This window comes from Falco peregrinus, chromosome 7 (genome assembly GCF_023634155.1).
Source record: "Falco peregrinus isolate bFalPer1 chromosome 7, bFalPer1.pri, whole genome shotgun sequence".
NCBI classification, from domain to species: domain Eukaryota; kingdom Metazoa; phylum Chordata; class Aves; order Falconiformes; family Falconidae; genus Falco; species Falco peregrinus.
The window spans coordinates 48,030,895-48,049,273 of record NC_073727.1 but is presented as its reverse complement, the minus strand read 5'-3'; the positions used below and the strand labels follow the sequence as shown (position 1 = coordinate 48,049,273).

Genomic DNA, 18,379 nt, shown 5'->3' with positions numbered 1-18,379 from the left:
GAAAGCAAGTGTATGAGCAATGACCTATGAATTTAAGCTGTTTGTGTCATGCTGATGAGACTGTAGAAGACTTTTTTTTTTTTTTTTGGTTTGGCCAGCTTCTAACAGGAATGTGTGACTAGTTAAGAAAAACAAACTGAATTCTTTGCTTTCAACATTTCTAGGACAACATCAACATAGATGAAGCTGCTCGATTCCTGGTGGAAAACATCCTTGCCAACTACAAAACCTTTCCTAATGAAGAGAATGATGTGGGGAAACCAAAACTGGACCTAGACCCATTGAAAGCAGAGAGTAAATCACAGTGCTGCTAGTGCTACCACCATTCAAAAATGTGATGGGATGAGCAGCAAGACTGTTCCTGAAATCAAACTGCTGCTATGGTGCTGTGTTGTGACAATCCATATGGGGTGTCTGGTGTTATCTGAATAGGTGATTCTTGTGGGTGTTTACATATTCTTGTTTAGTGTGAAATGAGTATCTTGTGAGTTATCATTCCACTTGCTTGAGTGGCTGCATCTAAGTCTGATTAGTGTCCTCTTACTTGAGAACATAAGGTAGCATTTATACTCCTAAAAAGGAACAAAGACAGCATTCAGTGTCTAGTTTGCTTCTAGGACATATGCTACATTCCAAATAGGACTAATCTGTCATGGTTTTAGCTGAGTAGACACTTGCACCTTTAAACTTTTTCCTTTGTCACCAGTAATGTCCCACTTCAGCCTTCTTGCCTACACACTTGTTCCTATTTATTATCCCCCACCATAAGGATCTGTCTCATTACTAGTTCCCCTGGACTGAGACATCCCGGAAATCTTGAAGGGACCAGTAACAGATGGGAGGTATTTTAGTGTGCTCACTAAGACTGAGTGAAGTAGATGGGTTGTACCACTGAGTAAGAACAAGGTGGGTAAATGATTGTATTTAAGAGGGGAAAGATATAGTTATAGAGATACTAACCAAAATGCATCTCCAGCCATTTAAGGCAGAGTAGTTTCAACTAATACTTTACACATGAAACACATTAATGAATACAGTTGTACAACTGAGGCACGTAGTTATGGTAACCTCATCCAAATGCATAACCAATAACTTTTACATGCACTAACACTGAAAACTTTACCAAGAGTTCAAAAACTAAATATCTTAATTACCTGTGATAATGAGCTTGCTCCTTTTTCCTTCTGTCTTGAGATGGTCCTGAGTACTGTGAGAAAGGAGAGAGGTCTTGAAGGAAATAGCTTAACTGGTTCTTGCTAGCCTATCAAAAAACCCCCACAAAACTGCCAAGCTCAATCTTGTTCAGTTTTAGAACAGTGCTGTGCTCTTCTGACTACTTAGAGCTGGTGAATTGGCTTACCAGTTTGTAATTTTATATGCAGGGATGCTTATGTTTCCTCATTATAACTCCTGTGTATTTTTGGCAGCAAATGAAGATCAAAAGGATTAGGGAGATTTCATGGTTCTTGAATACATTTTGGAACTCTGGCTCTGCTTGGCTGAAAGGCTTTGAAGCTCAGCTTTAATTTAAAGGTTTCTTCTGTCCTGGTACCTCACTGCTGCTGACTTCAGAAGTCTTATCTCGCTTGGTCTCATGGTGCTGATGTTTAAATGTAAACATGAAGTATGTGCCAGATTGGATATACTCTTAATCTGTATTGAGACTTCCTAGGCTGTTTCTTCTAAAGAGTAACATACTTTTTAAGTGACAGATCTATTTGGGCATCTTATGAATGTTGTTGGTGTATGCTTTTGAGAACATGAATCTTCACAGGTGTCCCATCCTATACACAAATGCTTTCATTGACATTTGGAAACAACTTTGTCTTCTATTAGTTGGAATTGAAAATAACCCTTTGACATAGCCACAGTAAGGCTTGACAAAGCCTGGGAAAGTTGTTTCAATGCTTGACTGTCCCCTGAGAGTTTATCTAGCCTGAATCTTTTGAACTTTGTCCATGGTCTCTTATCCACCTATCATGGGCCACTATAAAGAATGTGTCCATTAGGCTTGTGCAGATTTACTGGATGCTTAAAGCTTGATTGCTACTTTAAATTTTAAGCCTGTAGCACTTCAGAAAGGAAGCTGTACCCCATCCATGTTCCTTGCTTGCTGGCTTGTTTGTATTGGTAACTTTTCTAGGTAACCTGCAACTACTGTAACCTTCCTATTCAGTTACTTAAACAACTCCATTTAGATTAAACAGCTTATTAAAAGTGAGGTTACAATCTCCAGTATATTGTCTTTTTCTACACTCCAATTACAGGGGCGCAAATCCAGTAACTAGCCAGTGGAATATGTGCATAGCCTGTTTACTTGATGCTTTTTGACTAGATCAAAACATGATAAATCTTGATAACCAGTCAAACAAGATGCAGTTTCATGTTCACTTGGCTTCAACTGTAAGTTTACTGAGCTCATGAAATATTACATGAAGTGTGTCACTAATGGGCAAAAAAAGACCAATTCTTGAGTCTGTCTAGCATGGCATAGAATGTTGGTCTACATTCAAATGCTAGTTCTTTAAATACCTACTTTACTGGGGAAACTGCCAGTGGAGGTAGATTTTTTTTTTTTTTCCAAATGGCTATTGTGCTTTTTCTTGTTTTTTAGTTTTCAGATTCAACAGCAAAATGAGAACTAAACTCTGAAGCTTCAGGACTCTACCTGAACGCATGAATCTCATCTGGGTCCTGTTGGTGACAATGTAATCCTATGCAGTTTATTTTCAATAATGTCTAAATTTCTGGTTGAAAAGCTATTGCTTATGCTTAAGCACTTCTTTGTTCTGTATATAGCTTGTGTTTTTCTAAAGCTCTACATGGCCATGATTTTCAAACTGTGTCAGAGTTACACTAGGTTTGATACAGGTTGTCACTGACTGGAGAAGCTGAGGCAGGGTGAAGTTCAGGAACTACCATTATGAAAAATAAAAACCTAAATGTTTAAAGTGACTGTGCAGATTGTATTACAGAGCAGACTCTTATTTCCGAAGCCTAGTGGCCTGAAAACCAATTTCTTCTACCTGCATGTAGGTGTGTTTTGCTTTTCTTTCACCTTTTGGGGGTGGGGGGTGGAAGGGGTGAGGGGAGTTTGAGCTTTAATAAATGGCTAGTTTTCTGTGGTGTTACAAACTGCACGTTCCTTGGGGGGAGCATCATGATACATGAGGCTTCTGGGTGGCTTAGGAAATCTAATCCAGCCCGAAGGTGAAAACTGTAAGAAAAGACTAGCATTTTAGTCTGAAGAAGGGAAAGGGAGCATCTCCCTGGTGGAGGAGAATGAAACTGTATTTTGTGGAAAAGTGTTTAGGTAAAATAAACTAATCATGAAAACCTGTCCTAATGAAGCAAATAACTTTAAATTTCTATGTATCTTTCAAATCAGACAGACCCAATTTAATTTCAGACAAGTAAGTGAAGTGTCAAATGTAATTTGGTTTATATGTACAGAATATATAGTGAAGTAATAATTTCAATCAGATGAACAGAGGCCCCATGCTATTTCATTTCATTATCTCCTGCAATCTGAAATATGTCAATCCTAAAGGAGAAAGTACTTGACTTGCTAGTCCCTATATTTAAGGGACAGCTTTGAGATGAAAAACTTGAGTAAAAAATCTGAACCAAGGCCTCAGTAAGATGTCTTTCCTGGCATGTTTCCATCAACTATGTAAAGGCTGGAGATGGCATATAGTCTTCCTGGATTGTAGTTGTGCAGTATGTCTGTGCAGCAAATGCCAAGTCAGCCTCTGTTCACTTCAAAAGTTTAATGAGGCATTACAGTTGCTGAGAAAACTAGAAAGGAGTTAGAGCAATTAGTGATCTTTCAGTGTGGGATTTTCTAGGTGTATCTTAACTGCAGTAGTAGAATACAAGCTATTCCCAGCTCAGTTTTGTTTGTTTAAATGTTGTGTCAGACCTATTGAACTGTAATAGCATTCAGCCTCCTTAAATTGAACAAATACTTGTTCACCTGTAGTGATTAATTGCTGGGGAATAGTATGAGTCATTCTTACAGGCTCACTGCTTGAGTAACCATTTGATATACAGTGATAGGACAACATAATGATAAAAAATATGTGCAGTAGAACTGCGGTATTAGATGGTGAAACATTTTGCTCTTAAAAACCATTGCTCCCTTATCTTTGTAGTCTTAACCTCTTGACAGTGACCTTGGTTCCAAAACAGAGAACTGGCTACCTCTTCTCTTTACAGAACACCTTATGTGGTACAGAAACACAGTCCTCTAAGTATGTGTATGCCTTCGTCCTTCATATAATGAATTGCTAAAGAATTTAAGAAATGTGGGTAGCAGTATACTTTCAGGAGTAAAAAAAAAAAAAAAAAAAAATTAACAAAATGCCAGTGAGATACATAATGATTCTGAATTGAAATGTCATTCACTTGACAGTGCACAAAACATAATTTCAAAGTTTTGTCCTGCAGCAGTATGTTCCTTTTTCTCACTATTTTTCTATATGAAGATTAATCTAGTGAAGATCATGTGAAAGAAATTGTGCCTGTATTGTACATTACCATCATAAAGCTCTGTTTGTAAGATCTTTGCTGTGTCTAACCAGGGTGGAAGTACTTTTGGTGTATTTTTAAATACATGATTATGGACTGTTTTATAACCCACCTAAGATAGCATTCATTTAGTGAAAATTTCTGGCTTAGATGTTCTATGTGGCTTACACACTTGTATGAATAAATTCTACTAGATGGGGTTTTTCTCATTTCAGTCTGTGTACCTACAAATGCTTCCTGCCCCAAGTACCTTAGAAACTTCCTCTTTTAGGTAGAAATGATGTTTCAGATAGCTTTAGCTTGGAAAGTGTAAAAGTAGAGGGCCAGCATCTCGATATTCATTCTTTTTTTTTGCAAAGATAATATAAGTATAGTGATCTTGCATCTTTTTACCACTGGATAAATCATCATGTGGTCTGAGCTCTAAATGAAATTAAAATATGCAGGATTCCTGGCCTTATTGATCTTAACTTGTAACTGGGAGTAAAAGGTAGCTGATAAAATGCCACATGACATGTAATATTAAGCTATTTTATCTGTCGCTTACAGGTTCTAGGAAGTAAGGTGTTTAGTGTTTTGATAAAACATAGACTTCTGTTCTGCTTCACCTTTTTTCTAACTTAAGAAACTTTAACCTCTTTATTATCATGACCCTTCTGAAAGCTTAAGTTATGCTGATAATTATTGGTCCTGTTAGAAAGCTCATGGCTCCCTAAAGGTTAAAGATAGCATGGGCATCCTGCTAACTCTGTTTCTAAACTCCTCTGCCCTTTACTGGTATGTATTAAAGTAGTATGCAGCATCCATCCAGAATAATGGACTGTCAACATTTACCATTCAGATGGGTTTGGTTTGAACTTTGGTTCAAAAGTGTCCTGTAGACTATGCTACTAGGGACACATTATCTATTTCCATTGTTCTTATTATGGTTATGAGTGACTTCTAATTGACAGTGCTATCCCAGCACTAATGTAGCAAAATACCTGCCCCACTGGGATACATTCAGTATTAACTCTAATATGCCTCAAACATGATTTTATATTCAGTCAGTATCTATTCAGTACAGTACAACGCTGAAATAGTTGTATGCAAAGATTAAGTCTAGTCTCTTTTCCCTGGACAGCATCTGGCTGGTTGAAGAAGCTATTGCTTCTATGGATATGTGTACAGGCTGTATTCGATTTGCATGGCAATGTTTTGGTAGCAGGGGGATACAGAGGGGGCTTCTGTGAGAAGCTGCTAGAAGCTTCCCCCATGCCAGCCGGCTCCAAGGCAGACCCATTGCTGGCCAAGGCTGAGCCTGTCAGCAATGGTGGTAGAGTAGTGCCTTTGGGATAATGTATTTAAGAAGGCAGGGTGTGTGTGGGGGTGTGTGTGTTTAAAAAAAAAAAAAACAAAAAAAAAAACACAAACAAAAAACCCCAAAAAACAACCACAAACCACCAGAAACCAGCAACTGTCATGGGAGTGAAGAGGGAGAAATGTGAGAACAAGACTCTGCAGACACCAAAGTCAGTGGAGGGGCAGGAGGTACTGCAGGCACTGGAGCAGATTTCCCCCCCAGCCCGCGGTGAAGCCCAGGCTGAGGCAGGCTGTCCCCTCAGCCCCGGGAGCCCACGGTGGAGCAGATCCCCCCCGCAGCCCGTGGGGACCCCACGCCGGAGCAGGGGGATGCCCGCAGGAGGCTGTGACCCCGTGGGCAGCCCGCGCTGGAGCCGGCTCCTGGCAGGGCCTGTGGCCCCGCGGAGGGGTGAGCCCAGGCCGGGGCAGTGCTGCTGGCCGGGCTGTGACCCCGCGGGTGCCTGTGGACCTGTGCCGTGAGGGACTGCATCCCATGGGAGGGGGACCCACACTGGAGCAGTCCAGGGAGACTTACAGCTGCTTGTGGTTAGCTTCAGTCTTGTCTGTTCAAGAATGGTTTTGCTCAGGTTCAGTTCCCTGTCCTGTCACTTCAGCAGCCAACTGTTCCTCTCTTCCCAAGCTCTATTACATGCTGCAGGGTTTCCTTTTTCTCAGGCATTGCTGACCTCCACTCACAATCTCACCTTTTCTGATCACCCTTCACTTTTCCGATCCTTCACTGCCTGCTGTTCCTGAAATGCGAGCCCACTGCTGTCCTCCTTCGTTCACCATTTCACACTGACCTGTACCTTCCTCATCTCACTCCCACCTACTCTTTCACTTAGTAAATAAGCAGAAGAGTAGTGAAAGCAAGAACACTCTTTTTAATGGTCTGCTAAAAGAATTAATTTCAGAACCTAGATTTTCCTATTCTTTGATAAAAGAAATGGAAAAAAAATATCTCCAAAACCCAAACCAAAGAAAATGAAAATTCATTCTACCCCTCTTTCATCTTTTATCTAACTTTGTTGCAACCTCTTGCTTGAAGATACAGCATCTGTTCTTACAGAAGCTTCTGTGTCTAACTTTAACCCTTTTTTCATGGAAATCTTCCCAAAACCACAGAATGGGTAAGGTTGAAAGTGGTCTTAGGATATTGTGTAGTCCTACACCAATGGTCAAAGCTTAAGCAGGTTGTTCATGGCCATGTCCAGTCTGATGAAGACTCCACAGTCTCAATGGAAAACCTGTTCCAGTGTTAGATCACCCTCACTGTAATTAAAAAAAAAAAAAAAAATAATTTAAGAGGAATTTCCTGAATCTAAATTTTCATACTGTCTCTGATCCTGTTGCTGGGCGTCTCTGAGAAAAATCTGAGTGTCCTTAGTCTCCCCATCAGGTATTTCTACACGTTAAGCTTTGCCCCCTCTACTACACTCCCAGGCCTTCTCTTTCAGGCAAACACTTTCTCTTATTCTGGAATCCTTGTGTCTGCTGTAAAATCAAAGGAGAGTCAACTTTGAGCAGTCTGAGCTCCAAGACCCCTGAGAGGGGCCTTGGTAGTGTTCCTGTTCATAACAGTTGTTCTGCTCTTTCTCCAACTAGTATTTGTAGCTACAAAAGAGCGTGAAATATTTAGGACTAAAAGGCTGTTTTCCTGTGACTTGTGTGTGCTATAGCAGTTGACAATGTGATGGTTTAAGGGAAAAAATAAACAAGCCAGTGTTTTGAATTGTGTCTTAGAGGAATGGTGACCAGAATGCCACCCATCATCCATCGCTAACCAGTCCCTGTTATCTTAGTGTTTGTTTAGCTATGTCTCAATGGGTTCCTTCTTGTTTTGTTGTCTTGTATATTCAGTTCACATTTTCCTACTGTAAGGCTGCCTCTACCCTAACAAGTTTTCCCTTCAGGGAGTGTCTGTCAGATATACTTTATGGCTTGAGACACTATGCCAGTGAAACAGCTGATTTGACCTTACAGATTCTTTGCCAGTTAGAAAACTAGCTTTTTTTAAAATTCAGATTAACTTCCCTTACCAAACAAGCTGCCCTTGTCATTCCTGTTAGGTTATGGAATTCTAAATTAAATTCTTGGATAAATAAAAAGATGTAACTTGATGGACGCAAAATTTGAGATCCTTTTTTTTTTCTTCACAGAGCACCTAGGTACATGCTTGTAATGCCATCACTCCTGGCAAACAAAAGTTATTGTAGAAGTTTATAGTAAAAGGTGCATTCTGAACTTCATACCTAGCAGCTATCATTTAACAGAGCCAAAGAATGAAGGGCTCTGTAGCTTACATATTCTCTTCTGATTTCTGTCTTCTGTCCTTCACCACCCAAAAATGTTTTGAGAGACAGATGCACACAAGTTTCAGTTACTTTTCTGTTGTCTTTCACATAATTGTATTACAAGAATTGTATTTGCTGGGATGCTGTAAACCTCACTGGTCATCTGCAATGGGATCAGAAAGGAAATTTTCCTACTAGGAAAACTTTCACAGGTGCCTCTCACACCTATGTTTCCTAGATACTTTTCCATAGTAGTTTCTCTGCCCAGTAAGTACAGGAAGGAAAGGGAACTCAGAGGAACAGACAATCATCACAGCTTATTTGAGGTGATTTTATCTGTATTGTGGTTCACAAACTCAGTCCTGTAAATTCCAGCCTCAGTCTGCAAGTTTGCGTCAGCACCCAGCCAGGTGTGGAGGTTAACAGCCCTGCACTGGTACTGAAGTGGTAGCCAGCTGTTTGAGCTCACCTCTGTCTCTGCTATTATTCACCTGCATGCCCTGATCAATATTTGATAGTTAATTGTCTGAAAAAGAGACCAGCTGCTCAGTTTGAAAAGAAATAAATAAACCTGAAAAGTTTACTGGGTTCCCAAGTGAGAAGCGTCCCAAGGCGCCTTACTGAAAACGGATGCTGTTGGACATAATGCTGAAGGAAGTGCAAAGAAGTGGAAGAATTTTCCACTTTAAAATTTAGAAGTAGATATATCTAGCCTTCTGTCATCTTGATATAAATCAAGATCTGACATTTGTCTAAAATAAGCCTCTAGATGTAGCAACATCTGCATATTTTTCCTTGTATCTTTTGACCTACTCCTGCCCTCTGCAATTTGACAAATACATTTGCATTGGTTTTTATATTTCAAAAAGACTTAGCTTGAGTAAGTGAAGAAGTATGTTCCGTTTTATCATGGATTTTTCATCATGCACTACCGATTGGGAAATAGCAAATAGGTTAAGAGTCGGAAACGGGAGGAGTTGGCGACAACGTGATCTCAGGAATGTACCTGAAAAAGTCTGTTTCGTTTAGGCAAAGTTTGAGCTCCCCGCTGGTGTCAGAAGTAGCCGATTAATGTTCGTTTTGCCTGACCTTCGTGGGACCCCATTGACTGCAGTAACCACAGCCTTTGTATCAGAAATTCATTAGTTGCATCATTTTGAAATGAAAAAAGAAAATAAAGACATCCTCGTTCCGGCTCTAAAATCTCTCGAGGCTCCAGGATTAATTCCTTTTTGCTTCCTTCTCATGCAGCTGATACCTACTGGTATAAAAAACGGGGTGGGGGTGGGGGTGGAAATTCGACCATTTCAAGTCGGTGCTTTTTACGCTTGCTCTTCACTTGTTCAACGTAGTCATGCGATTAGAACATTTATAACTAAAATGCATTTTTCAGATGTCTACTTTTTTTCAAATTATTGCCTTCGCACAGACCCCGGCAGCCGCAGGGTAAGCCCCGAGGGCAATGTCCTGTCGCTTTCCAAGCCAAGCCCCTCCCGCAGGGCACTGCATACCGGCCCTCGCTTCCCTGACCGCGGAGGCGGCGGCGCGGGGCCCGGCAGCGCCCGGGGTGGCGGCGGGACGGGACGGGGCGTCACCCCGCAGCGGCCCCCGCCGCCCGCCCGCGCGCGCCCTCTCCCGCCCCTGCTTCGGCGGGTGGCACCTGCCGCCGGCCCGTTCCCGGTGCCGGGAGTGGGCTGGCCCCGGGGCGGCGCTGGAGCCGCTGCCTCCGGCGGGCCGGGTCGCCCGGCAACGCGGTGGACGCGGCGAGACCCGCGGCCATGGCCTCCAAGGGGAGCAAGAAGAAGGAGCTCGACAGCCGCAACGGCTCCGGGCTGCTGGGCGCCTCCGCCAGAGAGTAAGAGCCCCGGGGCGAAGGGGAGAGGCGCGGGAGGGGGGCTGCCCCCGGCCGGCCGCGGGGTGCGAGGTGCGAGGTGCCCCCCGGGAGCCACACCGGGGTGCGCGGCCGCTCCCGGGCAGGCGGCTCGGCCGTCTGGGGGCTTCCCCCGGGGCCGCCCCCCTCCCTCAGGCGCGGGCGGCCGGTAGGGCCCGGGGCTGGCAGCCCGCCGCCGCCTCCCGGGCTGCGGGCCTCCCCCCGTGAGGGCGAGTGGCCGGTGCTGAGGGAGCGCGGGTGCCCGTCACAGCGGCTTCAGCGGCCGGGGCGGTTGGGTGGCTCACAGGCGTCCTCCCCGCCGGGAGGTGCGTGCGCCCGTCCGGTGGCAGCGTCCCGCCGGAGCGGGCTGGGGCTCCTCCTGCCGCCCCTGTCCCCGCAGCCCCGGTGCCCGGCGGTGGCGGCCACGCTTCGCGACGTGGCAGTGGCTGTGTGTGAGGGGCGGCGGGGCGGCGCAGCTGCACCCGGCTTACGCGCAGGAGTTACGCGTTCGCTGAGGGGGTCGGTGGGGTTTCAAAGAAGCTCAAAGCTGCGAACAGGGGCAGTAGCAGCGGGAGCACACGGTCCCCGCCTGCAGCCGGTCACGGAGCTGAGCCGGCTGAAGATTCCAGAGCAAAATGGTTAATGACTCTTAGAGCACATGGGCTGCGTTTATAGAAGGGAAACACAATTCCCAGTGCCTTGAATGTTTGCTTTGTGTTATAATGCATCTGAGGAAATTAAGTGTTCGTTTCTTAAATATTTCTTTACGTATGAAAAATGTCTTAAATATTTCTTAAATCCCATTCATTTCTTAAATATCTCTCTGTAAATAGCATCTCTTGCGATATTTTCAAATAAATCACTGCTTGCTAGGTATTTGGTGTAATTTTGGATATTTACATGAAAATCTATATTTCTTCCTGCAAAGAAAATAAATAGGAAATACTGACTTTCTGTTGCTGTTGCTATTTTGACCTGAGAATTCTGGTACTGTGTTTTGAGCAGCTTTCTTATCCTAAAGTGTGTAAGCCTGAGTGCATGGCACTGGCAGGATTCACATGATAAAGGTATCCAATGTATATGCTCATGCCCTTTTCTTCTTTGTCGTGCCATAAATAAAGGTTCCAGTGGTACCACTTGTTTGTCTCTTGAAATCAATCTTCAGATGCCCTTTGTTCTTATTTCATGTTCCGTTACGCAGCCTTTGCTACAAAATAGTTTATTATTTTGTATTTTCATACTTGTTTCATATTTCACACCTTGATTCCTATTTTGGTAGCTTTTCAGTTGTTGCGGGCAGACAGTATCTTGATTTTCCTCACTTCTCACTGCATCCCTTTGCTTAGGAACAACTTTTGTTTGTTGTCACCACAGCCGTGCAGCCCCTCATATTTACTGCTTCAAGCTGTTTATCAGAATTTTTCTGAGGATCTATCTAAGCTGTTAGGGACGCTTACTTTTTAGCGCTGTTAAAGAAAAAGAAGTATTTTCTTTCTTTTTTTCCAGCATATGTGAAACTGAATGTGCTGTCATCCAAAGATTTTGTCTAATATTTCAGATATGGTTCCCTAAGAGGCATTCTTAGTGTGAGAATTTTTTTAGCTGTTCCATTAAATTAAGATACATCTTTTTTTGAAGTCTTCTTTTATAGTAAAATTGTTAATTCTCTCCTGTATCATACGTAATAACTTGTAAAGGAATAATTCTTTCGGAGTTATTTGTATCAGAATAGCTAGAAGAGTATCTTCCTCTCTTTAGCACATTGTTACTTGAGACTTTATTAAATAAGACCACGATGCATAAAGTGTATTATAAGATTGTTTTCCCAGTGTCAACTGAGATGACAATATTTAATTAGAAACTGTTTGAATGGTATTAAGGTTTACTGAAAGACCTCTGAAATGCAATCTAGGAGAGACACTTGTGTTTTATTTGAAATCTCATGTTGGACCTAAAGGACAGGAGACATGATTTATCTCTCACTTTGCAATTATAAACTAATTGCAATGGAACTAATATCTAGCATATGCCAGTGTTAATTCAGTGTAAGCTACCGTCATGGTTTAACCCCAGCTGGCAACTAAATACCACGCAGCCACTCGCTCACACACACCCCACCCCCCAGCAGGATAGGGAGGAGAATCGGAAAACGATAAAACTCATAGGTTCAGATAAGAACAACTTAATAATTGAAATAAAATATAATAATAAAAATACAATAGCAATTGTAATGAGAAGGCAAGAGAGAAGAATAAAATCCAAAAGGAAAAAAGAAAACAAGTGGTGCACAATACAGTTGCTCAGCATCCCTTCCCAGTTTATATACTGAGCATGACATCCCGTGGTATGGAATAGCCCTTTGGCTAGTTAAGGTCACTTGTCTTGGCTGTGTCCCCTCCCAATTTCCCGTGCCCCTCCAGCCTTCTCACTGGCAGGGCCTGAGAAACTGAAAAGCCCTTGACTTAGTATAAACATCACCCAGCAACAACCAAAAACATCAGTATGTTATCAACATTATTGTCATGCTAAATCCAAAACACAGCTACTGAAAAGAAAATTAACTCTATCTCAGCCAAAACCAGGACAGCTACGAATCAGAGTTCAGGGGTTTTTACTCCCTTCACTGCAGCTATTTTACATTAAGTGTAGTAGCTCAAAGATGTCCTAGTGGTGGTTTACTGTCTTACGTTACTAGAATATGGAAGAAACCGTTACAATAACCTGATAGTAATGTAGAACCTTCATAACAGAGAATATAGAGCTTGTTTTAATTGTTTTCGCTAAGCCTATACCTTTTGTTTGAACTGTAGCATGTCTTTTGGGTTTATCTGCTCTGCCGTTGTGATAGAGTACCCATGTCGTAAATAGGAGTAACTCTCAGCAGCAAGCATCTAGATGTTTCAGTGCATGTGCTTTATACATTCCCATGTGATATCTTATTGTCCTGAACTATATGCAGGCATATGAAGAGATGACATGACCTTTTTTTTTAAAAAAAAAAAAATAAATCTTTGATGGAACAGCTTTTCGTATACAGAACTACCTCTGCATCAATCAATATTTATATTAATATATATGTTACCAGAAATACTGGTAATGTAAAAGGGGAAACCAGGAAATTTGTGACTTTTTATAGTTCTGAAATATTAGTAAGGCCTTTTGGATAGATGAATGGATGGATAATGTATTGCCAAGTTCAGCAACTGACCTGATAAACCTTCTTGTTTAAGCTGTCAGGAAAGATTTGAGTTCAGCATCCATTGAGCTATAGATAATGATCTTAAATCAAGGAAAGCTAGTGACAGCTTATTCTAAACTTTTGCATCAATAATTTTTTGTTTTGAAATGATACAGAAAAAAGTTTTTCATGAAACAGTAGAGAATGGTGCTATAAAATATTTGAAAATCTGTGCTCGACTTTCAATCATGCTGTTTTGCTCCCTAAGTTTTAAGTGCTTTCTGGGTTGATTAAAGGCTCTATTCTACTGCAGTGTTCAGTCTTGGTAAGATCTCATCCTGCTGAAAACCCCCATGCATCTTAGTACTCTCTAGTCAAAGATCTGGGTGAAAATCTGGTTTCACTGAAATCAGTGAAAATTGTTGACAGTGGGGAACTGAACACAGTGAGGCTCAGAGTTTACCCTTGAGAACACTTTTGATGCCTTGAATAGCCTTTCTTCTTGCTTGACCTTTTTTCCCAGATGGATTGGGATTTATACCCCAAACCCAGTATCAAAAAGATACTTTAGCATTCTTAGTCCCTCTGAAAGGACTGAACATATTTCTTTTCTTTAGTTATGCTATGTGCCAGTAGTCTCCAAACTGTTTTGATCATGCAGCTCTATCAGTAAAAAAATTTTGAGCAACCCCTCCAATATATGTTTGTTTGTTTATCTACAAGTTACATGCATGCAGTACTGAAGTTCTAATGTTATCTTCCTTGTGCGCACATCCCACTTTGGAGACCGCTGATAAAAGCCACAGAATTTCTATGGAGAGAACAAGCAGCTAGGCAGTTTCAAGTTTTGAACTACAGTCTGCTAAAGTGTACAGGGAGCTTTTTATTTGGATGAGGCTTATGGTCAAAGTGGTGATTTATGCAGAATGGGGGCTATGTCTCATTTTTCAATTTTCAACATTGCTTGTAGAGTGCTTTCCCCTTTGTCATAGGATTTGTGATGTCAGAATGCTGGGAATGCAATTGATAGCAGACAGACTGATGTGTTATTTATTTAGAAATGGAAAGATGCTGTATAGTAAGGAATATCTGTTTTACAGTAAAGACATTCTGTGTTTGGAGGTCCATGAGAAGACCAAGAAAAGAATGTCATTCATTTCCTAGAAAGTACAATTCTAGCCCATTCTCATTCAGAGAATGTTCAGTTTTCTGATTTAAGGCCAGATCTGTAGTCAAGAAAAATCAGAAGAGTACCAAGCTGATTCTGCAGGAGTCCACTCTGGGACAAAATGATTAGTACTGGTGCTCTTAGTATTTGTAATTGTTGAGAAAAACTGCTGAACATGGTGATAAAACAATCGTACTGTGACCCTATGACTTAAACCTCATCTTGGTTGGTAATCCTTGTGTTGGACAGATGTGTTTCCTAGATAATGATTTTCTCCTAATCGTAGGCAAGTGTTAGTAGTGATTATAAATATTTTATCAAAGGCAGTGTACCAAGTCTTCTTTTAGTGGGCTGTGGTTAGAAGTAAGTCTTATACACACACTGTAAGATTGGAGCTGTGTTCATTGGAGATACGACAATTACTTACTAGGTATTTCCTTGACATCTGTTCATGTTCATTCTGTTACCCAGCTTGTTCAGTGTATTTGTGAGACAGAGACAACTTCTACTGTACAAATTTTGTGTAAATGAGGACTTAAATAATGTTGCTATTTCTGTGTCTGAAAGAGGGATGGATGTGTGCAGGCAGCCTGAGAAAATGTTACCTTGTAAGTTTAGTGTTCTGTGGTAATCGCAAGTTAGGTTTTCCCTGAGTATCTCTCTTTTATTTTTTAATACAACTTGCAGTTGCAGCGATAAAAATGTCAAAAATATTTTGTCTTTTTGTCTAGTATTATCTTTCTGATAGTAAATGATACTTGGTTTATATGTCTGTAATAATTGAAATACCAAATAGAAATATCAGTAGTATAGAAAAGGAAGAAGGCTAAACATTTTAGAAATAATTTATTTAAAAAAAATTCTGAGATCTGGCAGTGCTTACCATGAAGAATTACAGTGTTATAATTCCAACATTAATGCAAAAGCCCTCTGGGAGTAATGCGTACAAACATCTGGGCAATACATTTTGATCACCTTAAAATTACTTTGCTTGATTTCTAGTGAGATCAGGCATCTTTTTCCCCTGCAAATTCCTACAGCAGTCAGCACAGTACATCTGCACTGTGGAAAATCAACAAGGATTACTGGTGGATATATTGCAATGCTGGAGTTGGACCTCAGAAGCATATGGAGAAGGCAGGAAAATTCCTTTGGACTCACTAAGTCAGACATAATGCGTGGGTCTCCGCAGGATGCTCCATTGGGTCTCTCTTCATTACTGCTTTCTAATTAGGTAGCAATTCCCTGCAGGAGCTAGGCAGTTGCTAGAGATGACAGGTTGAATAGCTCAAAAGAACTGCTGTCCTTACAGCTTTTCTTAATTGCACCATTAGAGGCCACTGAGAATCTGATCTTTCCCAGGTTTCAATGACTATAGTGAATTGGAATTGATGTCTTTGTCAGCACTGAGAGAGATTCTGGCTAGTAAGAATGGATAATGAATTTAAATGCTTTTTAAGTGAATTTGATGAAGCTTTATGCCATCACGCCCAATCTTTTGAATTAAACTTGAGTCATCAGCATCTATCTGAATTAGGGTTTGGGTTATTAGATACAAAGGTGAGAAATTAATGGTCAGTGCCAAGGGAAGCAAATGATTTATGGTTAATTGTGGCACAGGCAGAGGTCACCATGATCATAGTAGTGCTAAAGTTCTTTTTAAGGAGAGCAGTAGCTAAGAGCAATATTTACTGCTAATGGATTCTTCAGGACCTGCAGACACAGGCTGAAGCCTGGCCTAGCTGGAAGAAATTATTTAAGGTTAGTTGTATGCCTGACTGATTGCAATGAGTAGCAGGTTGACGCACTGTTGTTGTACAGTGGGTTGCTGCACCAGAGCCTAGGATTCTGTAACGTTTCTTGTTAAGACTAAATGCTGGGACAGTAAGAACAGGGAAAAAAAAATGGTGTCGCTGCTTGCTCATACTTGTATTCTCATATGTAAGGATTCAGCCATAGCTTGTGACTGAGGTTTTATCCACCACCAGCATGTGTTCCTCATGTAAATATTCTTAAGGTTTAGGCTATAGCAATGGTCTAGAAAACATAGACTGAACAGATTAATTTTTTTATGTTTTGGGTGGGGCTTGCTAAGTTAACTGAAGTTTGGGAAGGCAAGAGCTAAGGTCTTGTAGATGACAGCATGGTGGTTGAACTTGAAGCTGCTTTTAGTGTTGTACTGGAGCAGCTGTGTTTGTTAGTCTGAAGTTTTAATGAGCACTAAAAATTTACATGGGGTCATGGAACAAGTCCATGGAAAAGAAAGCCTTTGAAGATTATATAAATACATAGCAACCGCATCTAGCTCAGGAAGTGCTTAATCTAAAAATGACTGGAGACTATTAAAATATTAGAGAAATACACAACATATGCCTTTATGCTCTTCATAGGCTTTCAGTTGCGAGTATTGCTTGAGGCAAGCTGTTGGGCTATAGTTCACTCTTGCTCCGACTCAGTACTCCTGTTCTTATGTTGTGTGCAAGAAGGTGGCTCAGTGGTATATCTTTGTCTTGCAAAATATGTTGCTCTATTATTTTAAAAGTTACTTAGATTTGTGTCATAGAATGGTTTAGTTTGGAAGGAACCTTAAAGATCATCCAGTAAACACATCTCATACATCTAGTATGTAGATGCTTATGCATGTTTTTGACCTTGCATGAGCTTCAGAGATGAGTGTGGTGTGGCTTCTGAGGTTTGAAACAGAGTTAAGATGTTCTACAAAAGACATTGAGGATACTAGTCCCAATTTTTGCAATTTTTGGTTTAGGCATATCCATTTTACGGTTATTCTACCCCATTTCTTGGAAACTGGGCTGTCTTTAAAAATACAGTTAGTTTTGAGGTTGTGGTTATGATAAACATAATGTTCAAGCTGAAAACCTCCTAATGTCATGGTTTAACACCTGTAGGCAGCTCAGCCCCACACAGCTCTCACTTACTCCCCCTCCCCAGCAGATGGGGGAGGGAATCCAGGTAAAAAAAAGTATCTCATGGGTTGGGATGAAGACAGCTTAATAGGTAAAGCAAAAACTGCATGCACAAGCAAAGCAAAACAAGGAATTCATTCACCACTTCCCATCGGCAGGCAGGGGTTCAGACATCACCGGGAAAGCTGGGCTCCATCATACCTAATGGTTCTATGGGAAGACAAATGCTGTAACTCCAAATGGCTACCTCTTCCTTCTTTCCCCAGCTTTTATTGCTGAGCATGACATCATATGGTAAGGAATGTCCTTTTGGTCAGTTGGGGTCAGCTGTCCTGGCTGTGTCCCGTCTGTCTTCCTTGTGCACCCTCAGCCTCCTCACTGGTTAGGCAGTGAGAAAAGCAGAAAAGGCCTTGGCTCTGTGTAAGCACTGCTCAGCAATAACTGAAACATCCCAGTGTGATCAACACTGTTTTCATCCTGAATCAAAACCAGCCTTGTACAAGCTAATGTAAAGAAATTTAACTCAATCGTAGCCAAAATCAGTACAGCTAGTTACTGGACTTTGCAAGGGAAAGAACATTTATATGAAGAATTTTAAACCTTCACTGAATTCATAACCTTCTTTACAATTGTAACTGATAATGTATTACAAGATTATATATCTGTACTGCAAAGCTACTTTTGGGTAACTTGGGAGGGTCTTGTGTCTCAGATATCTCAGTTCAGATCCTTCCTAATCATACCAAATCATCACCAAAGCCAGTTAAGGCTCCACAAGAGTCTGGGAGCGAGCTGTGTTATAGCTGGAGTTACAGCAGTTGTTCATTTCCAGTTTGTAGCTACTGTCCTGATAATCCTGAGGAACAGGCGTTTTGAGATCATGGTCTTATTTAGCAGGCTGTTAATTGCAATCACTCCAAAGATAAACAAAATTCTTTTGTTATGAATGGCTGTCCAAAGTCTTTTGGAAGGGTTTATTGGCTGTTTGCATTACCAATATGACAAGGCATTTCCTGTTCTCTCAGGTAATTCAGAAGCAACATAAACCTGTAATGCCCCAAGATTCCAGGA

The 18,379-nt window shown here is 41.3% G+C and overlaps 2 protein-coding genes across 2 annotated transcripts in view; both read left to right on the top strand.

The window, feature by feature from the left end:
• Nucleotides 1–7,991, top strand: part of RAB32 (RAB32, member RAS oncogene family) — a 28,353-nt gene extending 20,362 nt beyond the window's left edge. The window contains exon 3 of the mRNA XM_005230206.4: nt 165–7,991. Within this exon, the coding sequence (XP_005230263.1) occupies nt 165–314 (150 nt within the window). The 3' untranslated portion in view covers nt 315–7,991. The remainder of the gene's footprint in view (nt 1–164) is intronic.
• A 1,770-nt stretch (nt 7,992–9,761) lies between these two features.
• ADGB (androglobin) overlaps nt 9,762–18,379 on the top strand; it is a 118,226-nt gene continuing 109,608 nt past the window's right edge. The window contains exon 1 of the mRNA XM_055810583.1: nt 9,762–10,020. Within this exon, the coding sequence (XP_055666558.1) occupies nt 9,944–10,020 (77 nt within the window). The 5' untranslated portion in view covers nt 9,762–9,943. The remainder of the gene's footprint in view (nt 10,021–18,379) is intronic.